The sequence below is a fragment of the Manduca sexta genome, chromosome 24, assembly GCF_014839805.1.
Source record: "Manduca sexta isolate Smith_Timp_Sample1 chromosome 24, JHU_Msex_v1.0, whole genome shotgun sequence".
Classification (NCBI taxonomy): domain Eukaryota; kingdom Metazoa; phylum Arthropoda; class Insecta; order Lepidoptera; family Sphingidae; genus Manduca; species Manduca sexta.
Window position 1 is genome coordinate 7191569 of NC_051138.1, and position 9742 is coordinate 7201310.

At 33.8% G+C, this 9742-nt stretch overlaps 1 protein-coding gene across 1 annotated transcript in view; it reads right to left on the reverse strand.

The window, feature by feature from the left end:
• Window positions 1-9031, reverse strand: part of LOC115448741 (Down syndrome cell adhesion molecule-like protein Dscam2) — a 61308-nt gene extending 52277 nt beyond the window's left edge. Inside the window, exons 1-2 of the mRNA XM_037442338.1 lie at window positions 8852-9031; window positions 1899-2061 (exon numbers count right to left, since the gene is read on the reverse strand). Coding sequence (XP_037298235.1) covers window positions 1899-1944 — 46 coding nt within the window. The 5' untranslated portion in view covers window positions 1945-2061; window positions 8852-9031. The remainder of the gene's footprint in view (window positions 1-1898; window positions 2062-8851) is intronic.
• Between the last annotated feature and the right edge of the window lie 711 nt (window positions 9032-9742).

The following is a 9742-nucleotide window of genomic DNA, read 5'->3' on the forward strand; positions in this document are numbered from 1 at the left end:
TTTTACTTTATTATGGGTGTGAACGATCGGTGTGCAGTAAACGTTACCTACAGAACATTATATGTGATTAAAGCGTAAAATTGCAGATCAAAAACGACTAGATTTCTTATTAATATATATAACCCGCATCTTTCCCCGCATGATAGGAGAGTCTAGACGCCTTTAATGAGACTCAAATTTTTTTTTAAACGGATTGGGACAAAACAAATCTTAGTTATCCTAGCCCCACCCCACTACCATAAATACTTAAAATATTGGTGTAAAGGCGCTTCTGGTCTACTGTCTAGTGTTGTTTCATGTTGTTTCTATAAACGACAGTGGTACAAATCTGGTCGAGCCACCTCTTAAATGCTGTAGACAACAAAATATGTGTTTACAATTTGACTATTTCGGACAATATTTAGAATATGCCATAGATTGTTTCCCGATGTAAAAAATTTTGTTCAGCTTTGTTTATTTCACTACAACAATGATAGGGTTTGGAAAATGTCGAAACTTTTTCCAAACTATGTATGTTAAATATGTTTCAATATATGCTTTAACTATGAGCATAATGTTCACAAACTGCTATGTTTCGTGACGTGCGTGTATTGGTTCGTTGCCCTGCCGCTGTATCGACCCGTGACGTCATTACATTACTCCCTACATCCTAAAACCATGCGCATTTCGCGCCATACTTACCTAAAATTAGAAAATTGTAATTATTAGGTCGCCGTATTGGTCTAGTGGCAGAGTAAGTAGCATGTGAACCGTGATACTGGATTTGATTTCTAGGGCGGAGTAATAAAAATTGATTGAAAATACCACGCTTGGGTAGTCTGTGTTTAGTATTTGTGCCATAGATTAACCACATTATCACATCATGATAAAAAAAAGCGTTAGGCGCTAGTTGTGCACCTATCTACTTCTTCGGGGACAGACTTATGATGATATGTAAATCGCGGCTAGTTTCAGAGTATTGAACATTATTATCTGATGAATGCGAAGAACCTAGACGCATTTAAAGTTAGTAGACTTTAGTTTCTATAATTATGCGATAACTGAGTCCGCGAGACAGCGAGTGGCATTTGTATTTTATATAGTTCTATCATTGTATAGATTAAGGTCAGTTAGTTTAATCCAACGCTGATTGAAATATATACGTATTGATTATGTAATACGTATGTAGGTATGTAATATACTATGTATGAGTATCTTCAGAAGGTAGCTTTTGCCACGAGCCTACTTTGACGTAATCGTATAGCAACAAAGAATAAAACCCATCAGGAAATAACTTTTAATTGATGAAAATGCACAAGCTTTTTTAAAATCTTATAGCCCACGCGCTGTTAGTATAATATGGCGCTAAAATCAGTAATAGGTAGTAGTACTTATAATAAAACAAAAAAATATATCATCGACGTATTGCATCATAAACCAAAGTCCTAGGCTTTGTATTTTATTAATTTATGCACATTTAAATAGCAATAAATCACCTATAATGAAAATGATAAATTCAATTATTATTCTATTTTGTAATGTTGTTATTATTATTGCTAAAGACTAACTAAAGAGCTTCAAATTTTGAATGGAAATTAAATGAGTCTTTTCGGCACAGATAGTAAACTTAGTGTGATTTGATGGAATTGTTGTACTTTTGTTATGACCACCTTTTAAGATGCAGGCGTGTAGTAAACATTTCCTTTTATGGGTTAAAAAAATCCCTTCTTAATGATCAAGGAGATTTTTTTTATAAAAAAGTAAGTATATGGATGCTGATAGTAATAGTGTAGATTTAAATATAGTAATAACACGTAGAGCTTATACTTAAATAAAGAAAAATGTGGGCTTTAAATAGTGCATTGATATTATTACCCCACCATTATAAAATCACGTGTTCAATGCTCCAGTTCACTTACCTATAATGGCCAGCGCCACGAGGGCGAGGAATCCTTTATAAGCCATATTCACAGTCACGACACTTCACTGATCACTAGAGTCACTGGACAACACAAAACAAAATTCCACTGAACAAAAAAAATAAACTCAGATGGCCGCGATGCGGCCGAGATTAGACGGAATCTGAAACAAAAACAAAAAGCTTTTTAGGTTCACGGCGACAATAATTATCATTATTTCACAAGTACTCAAACTTGCAGTTTTTTCGTTAAGTGTGACTTGCGCTTAATTTATTTAAATTTTCCTTATACTTAAGTCGGTTCGTCTGAAATAAAAATACACTTCTAGCTTTACCTAGGAACTAGGTATCTAATACACATAATCGATTCGCTTTGCAATTTGATTTTAGATACGCATTTAGAATACATTCAGATAGGGTTTTGATATTACAGTAAAATAGCTAACAAAGAGTAATAACTAATAAAGTTGTTATTGATTATAATAAAACTGCGACTAACATACTTTATATTGTGGTAAATGAAGCAGATTTCACCAATCTCAAAAAAAACAGTTAATAAGTGCTTAAGAACAGGAATATAGCCAAATATTCTGCAGTGAATACTATTTTGCAAATATAGAAAGTAATTCGTAAATAAATACTTAAAAAATGGTGTATTATGTGAGGAATAATATTTGCCATGAAAGCTGTTTTATGCTGGCAGACTATACGGAGTTTAGTGTAACTCTACTCTAGATATATAACATTGCTTTAGTACTCTGTTATGGTGTTATATGTATAAATAAATAAATATTATCATAGACTGCATATTAAATTATTTGTGCCCTCAATTTTAGGGATGTTTTAAAGTGTTATAAGTTCGATAACACTGACCCCATGTAATATTATGCAGGGGCGTTTTCCTCCAGCGTTATTTTGTTTAACTTACATTAAGACCCTTCATGGGGTGCGCGTTACATTAAATAAATTACAATCTTTGTCGCGTATAGTAATATAGAAGTAATTGTTGAAGTTTGTAAAAAAAATAATTTATAAAAAAATATGCCAATGGAATTGAAAAATATACGAGTTTACAAATACAGTACATTCTAGGGTGAAAAACGGAAACAATTTTTAATACGAATGCTTGTCTTTTTACATGAATTTATACCAAAATAAGAGAATATTTAGATAAGGGACGGAACCCACCGGATTCGAAAACTCAAAGCCACCTAAAATACATTGCAGCCCGGTGCAGTGGAGCGACGCGACGTGATGCCACGCAAAACTTGGTGACCGCCATTCTTTCAACTTAAATTTTGTTTTACCATAGATTTTATATGAATAATTCCTAAAGCCCTCGTAAAGACCTTAAAAATCCTTAATCCGCAATAGAACAATCAATATGGTAAATTAAAATGAATGGATAAAATTGACTACAAATAAAATAATGTAGTAAATTGAGAGGAAAACAGAATTTTTTGTTGTTAAAAACTAGAACTCTAGATCGATTTGCACTTGTGTTAACTTAACGGGATTACCGGTAGGTAGATAGTAGCCTACCTACATGAAATTTTCACTATGCTCGTGGATCGAAATTTGAAATTTTGACTTTACCCCAAATTTCGATGACGAAAAAACCCTTAGACTATACAAAATTAGGCCATTTCAACCCGAAAAAGGGATATTTTCCCTGAAAGTGAAATCACTGCTAACCGTGCAGCGCGGTTTCTTTGTATAATGCTATGTAGACGAGGAAACAAACAAAGCAAGATCATCGAATACCATTGTAATAAAATAATCGCTGTGAATTACGCTCTTAACCACGGAATGCTCCGTATGTAGTGCTTCGCAGAGGCTTGTAGAGCCGCCTAATGTCGCCGCACCATGTATTTACGCGCTAGTTTTTCGAATGTAGCTATGTACAGGGCGTTAATATCGTCATTGCGTATACAGAATTTTATAACAGGATGTAACAAACACACGTATATTTTATTAAAAACAAATTAAACTCACAACTTTACACACAAAATATCATTAATATAAGTAGTACGAAAGGTAAATTAGATCAACCTACAGATAGTTTTATTGATATAGTTATATGCTTTCGCAATATCGTTGATGCAAAGAAATGACATTCTAATGACATCTCCGCCTATGCATTTCGATAGTGTGGGTAATATGTATTGCACACATCATAATACAGAAATAAATCTTGGTAGAACGCAACAGGATGTGAAAGACTGACTTTATATGTAAAAAAATAATGGCTACCTACTTTGGATTGCCGCCGCCCTTTAAACGTTAAATTGCCATGTGTAAAAAGAAACATTCCTTTCACACCCTCAACTTAGAGTTGTAAAACTAGGGTGTCCGAAAAAGGCCAGTGCGTGCAAGGGCATTCAACTTTATTTTTTTTCTGAGTGTGTGCTCTATCTCTTCACTTTTTGTTTATAACGTCAAGTGCTAAGTTATAAGTACTTTTTTTGCTAATAACTCTGCACCGGAACGCCATTTAGGGTTAGTTTTAACTGAGATGTAATATTATTAATAATTTAATCTTTAGATTAGTACAATTAGGAAAGAATTATTAATAATATTACATATTATGTAGAATTAGATACCGAATTTACAGAGAAAGTATCGTATGAATACATGATCCTACAAATATGTTTTTATAATTAAAATTATCGCAGTCTGGTGAGTGGTGGACACTATTCTACCCAACAAACGAAGATCTAGCGACCTGCCAACCTGAATTGCATAAGTAGCGGCGGGTGGAGTTATGTTTTAAATCTCCTGATAAATCATGCCAATTTAAAAAAAATTAAGAAAATATTGGAAGTATGACAAAACAAAAATGTATCGTTCCTATAAAAATAAATAATCGAAGATGTCTAGATGAGGTAATCCCGTAGTCCATTACAGTTGATTCGTTTTGTAGAAATTATGACGCAATTATTTTGTTTATAATTAAAGGATGCAAGAATTGCGATTATAAGTCAGGTGTGCCAAGGCGTTGACATGGCGTACCTTTTTAACACCGTGGTATCACTATGCCTTCTTGTCAACTACTTTTTTACCTATTAATATTTTTAAACTGTGCTTTCATTAAAAACCGTTATGATTCTTTCCTCTTTACATTAAATAATACGGAAGTCAACTCTATGTAAATTAATTACTGATTCAAAATCTTTAGTTATTAAATCCCTTGGTGCCTCTACAATTTGTTATCTTTTTTAAAATCGGAGGTATATACATTTTATCGGAGTGTTCCTGACCGGTTTTGTAAATTTCATATACTTATATAACAATCAAATAATGTAATATTCTATGCATGCACTGGTAGTTAGTCACAAAACATGTAGGTACTCAAAAACCAACATTTGGCAATTCGCAATGATGTCATCATTTTGTTTCAACAATATAACATTAGCACACGCTTTTATTCGTCTTACATATGGACTACTCATTTTCCTTTTATTTTGTGATAAAAAGCGAGCTTACCATCAACTCTCGTTGATTCCCGACAAATCCTGTTTCTTTTAATAAACGATGTAGAGGCAAATTGCACTAAATTTGAAATATTGTAAAAAGTAGTAGCTTTAATTATAATTATTTATAGATTAGCACGTGATCCCATTCAGTAATTTTGTTTTTCTATAGACTGTAACTACAAAGTATACGTCTGCGGTACAGCATGCATTACACACTGTGGTATAAACATACACGCAAGCCCGTACGTACACAACGGAAGACTATTTTCAGCTCCATTATACAGAAAGGGCCACGCGGCGCTCGACTTTATATTAAACGTTTTGAATATTTTAATACAATTATAATAAGAATAATACTTAGTACTGGATTATTCAATGTTGAGCGATCTATCCGATCATATTTTATCGATTAGTTTATCAAAGAATAATTGTACAACCTGGGAATAAAGGCTTGCAAAAGAAGTATGCAGATTAAGACTTCAGGCAATAATATTTTTCTATATTAATATCGGCTCAGTGACTCTAATCACGACCGGATATGTCCCCGCTGACTTCTTGATGATTTTAACTAGACACAGAAATCTTATTTAATTCATTTGATCAAATTGTATACGGCCACATAAAATGACATTGAAACTATTAATTTTTAAAAATTACTACGCATGCCTATCCTCTGATGCACATATCCACGAACATTAAGTCAAGTTTTATCTAATAAAAATTCTGACGTAAGATGCTATGTAGGTACATACATAATAAGTAACTCCATTTTTGTAAAAACATTTCTCACATTTGTAATTTTGTAACTGAGACCAAAGCTATGAAGGTTTAAGTTTATTTGTGGCTGTATTACATTATTTTGTAGTGCTCTACTTATGAAATACTTCGTAAAATAATCGTACTTTAAATATTTAATGCACATAAACTTTCTTAGCACCATTATATTATATCGTCGCTAATTTTATTCAGAGATCAGACCTTACATCTACAAGACAACACATAAAATTTTTGCTCAGCAGCATGAATGGGCCAGTTCAACTGAGATATCACCCCCGTCTCACAAAAAACAGCGAGTTGTGCCAGCTTGCTGTTGCTTTTAGAATCGTGAATGAGATTCCAGAGGCTCAAACAAACCCTTCGCCTTTTTAATCTTTATTCCTTTCTGAATAGTGTAACGGCAAGTATCCATGTTTCTTCCGTAAATGTAGAATGTGAATGTTTACACGCGGTGGAGATCACATCCACAACAATCTTGTTCCGTCGGTTCTAAAAATTACACTTTATTTCATAGGAAATAAAATGCACGCATGCAAATTGTATTGGTATGGAGAGTGCTGGAACTATCGCTAACATTGTTTGATAGTTGGGTGAAGTACTTTTTTAATTTGAATTATAACACATTGTATAAAATTAATATATTACTTAATACACTGAAGCATAAATTATTGATTTGTAAATCTCCTAAATTGCTGACCAGTAAAAGGTTAGAGCATGCCTGAAAATAGCTAGCTCTACCAAGCACGAGTCTTACTCAACTACAGCGTAGTAACTTTTCAATAACTCCTTTTAATATAAGTAGGTACTATACGCAGCTATGTATTACGTCGGGATCCTTAGCAACGCAACGATCGACTCGTTCCCAAGTCGTCTGGAGGCTGCAATACTAGCGCCGCTCCCCCTCAATACTTGCGCTTTAACGAAGTAGATGCGAAGATAGGAAATCCCGTCTTGAGGTCCCCCCATGCCGCGTCTGCGAGCCCACCCCCATCCCATAACCTACGCAAAAACTTTCTGATGCAAAGATGCACCGCTTTCATGTACTAACTTAGATTTTGTAGAGCTTTACTGAAGGAGATGGTACTTTTTATTAATACTATATCTACATTCAAAACTATAATGATTTTTTATCTCGTATGTAATTAGTATAGTATTTTTGAATTGCATTTTTTTATATTCGATAGGTATGAAATATGAATACGACGAATAACACTACCATTATTTTCATACATTCTCTTAGCATTTAAAGTTTTGCCAAATTTAGTTTTACTGGTCATTTTTGTCGCATTATCCCTTTCGTTTAAAAATAAAATGGTTAAAGAAATAAACACAGCAAGTCATTGATTAAATATGTTTATTGATAACGAAGTTAATGTTAGTAATGTATGATAAAAGTAGATTTATAAACAATATTTCTATGTACGACAATCAATAACAGTAACGAACCGTAGTCTCCAAAAATGTAACTTTGCATTATTTTTAATTGACTGCAACGTTATTCACAATAAAAAATTTACAAGTAGAGGCTCTCTACCTGATGTCTTTTGAAGCTTCTAACAAAAAATGGTTCCGCTCTTCGAAAGCCACACCTGTCGCATTACCGCCAGCTTACTGGAGATGTGAGGCAATGTATGATTTTCTGGCTTTTACGTCCAATTTTAGTAGAAAATTATATGTATATTTGAAATTCAGATGCGTTTATAAAATATAGATAGTATGAATCATTGCAATAATATTATTTATTTCCGGAAATTAATATACCTATATGTGTGGTTTTTTAATTGATAAACACACAAGAATCTGTATCTAAAATAATGGTAGTATTTAAATGATAAAAAAAATATTTATTAAGGCATTCGGATGTTCCCAAGTGGTATATGTTGAAGGACTTTGCCAAAAATGTAGAGTTATTTCAGCTTTCCGTTAATGGGACACACCACGTGCTCCGACTTACGATGAATAGATCGCAGTATTATGGACGCGATTACTCAGAACTAGACGAGGTACTTGGAAAATCTCACTTAATAACATATACAAACTTACCAAGTGATTACTTCATTCATGATTGATTAAAATTACATGTATACATGCATCTAAATTGATATCTGTTTATCTAATCATTTTTTTATATAACTACTTACCAATTGTACAGCTATAGGTATTCGAAAAAATAACTCTCAGCTGTTGTCATTGTTTATTTGAGTTGGAAACAAGTTTTTTTTAATGTTCACAATCAAAGTGGCGATTGCAAATATACAGAGACTGTTTCTCAATATCCGCTGCCCACATGAGTTTTAGAAGGTTAAAATTGATCTCAGAATAATATTACTAACTCCTTTAGTAATAAATTCAGTACTAAAGGCTGTGAACCCATATATTCGGCTTAATTAAAAAACTGCTCATGCCGCCCCGCCGTACGAAGCACGCCGCGCTAGGTACCTAAGTTCTTATATGGAGTAGCGTACTGGGCTAACATTAAATCAAAGTATACATTAAACAGCGGTTTAATTATCAAAACATATCCAAATGTAGCACCGGGAAGGGAAATATAACACGATACTATGATTGGATACCCACCCGGTCAAGACGTCGTTATCGATCGCGGTCGCACATTCGCCGGGCCGGCGATGTTTGCAAAATACTTTTTGTAACAGAAAAAAAAATCGAAGGGGTTTATAATGCATAATACGAGGCTGCTTACCTGCGGAGATGAAGAGGTGGTATGGCGCTGCACCACAACACTAGAACCACAACACACACGAGAGGACGAGCGGCGACGACCGACCCGTCCGAGAAACCAACGCGGTATGAGTAACTTTCGTAGCTATGATATAAATGGCCGATGACATCCAATGAAAGACAAGGATGGCTGTTAAATATATCCTATCTCTTTTATAGTTCAACGAATGAACAAGGACGATTTCGGCTGAATAGGAATGATTTTCGCCGAGGGTCACAGGACCCGTGTTCTGCGCACGCAGGAAATTCGTTATGATAGTGCCGTTGGTAAAAATAAGGGCGACACAAGGCAATTGATCAAACTCTCCACTGAAATGTGTAGTATTATCTGATTACTGATGTTTCTGCTTTATGCGCTTAGTGCATTTACTACTATGTTGATAAATGTTTACTTCTACACGTAAACAAAGCGATATCATGCGCCTATGTCGCGATTATAAAGTGTAACTACATACATTGTTACATAGCCCAATGCCAAAGCCGGATATAATATAAAATATTTTCTTTACTTTGCATAGTAAGACATAACAAAGTAGGAATGATTCATCGAGATACTGCCAGGTACTAATTAACAGTTCATTCCACTTTGTATGTAAGAAGCGTAAGAGACGAATGGAGTCGTTTATTTAAACATTTAAATCTACGATATAAAATAACAAAATTCGAGCAAATTAAACGTGAAAACGTTTAATTTTACAACTGTACAGTTAAGTTGCATTCTTACAACATAAATCGTATCATAGTCGAAGGCAGTAAGCATTATCCTGCATTTATTTTTTTATTAATTTTACTCTTGAGTCGTAATAGCAAAAGAGGTTTTATTGTTTAAAAGGTCTAGTCGTGTTTACATTAA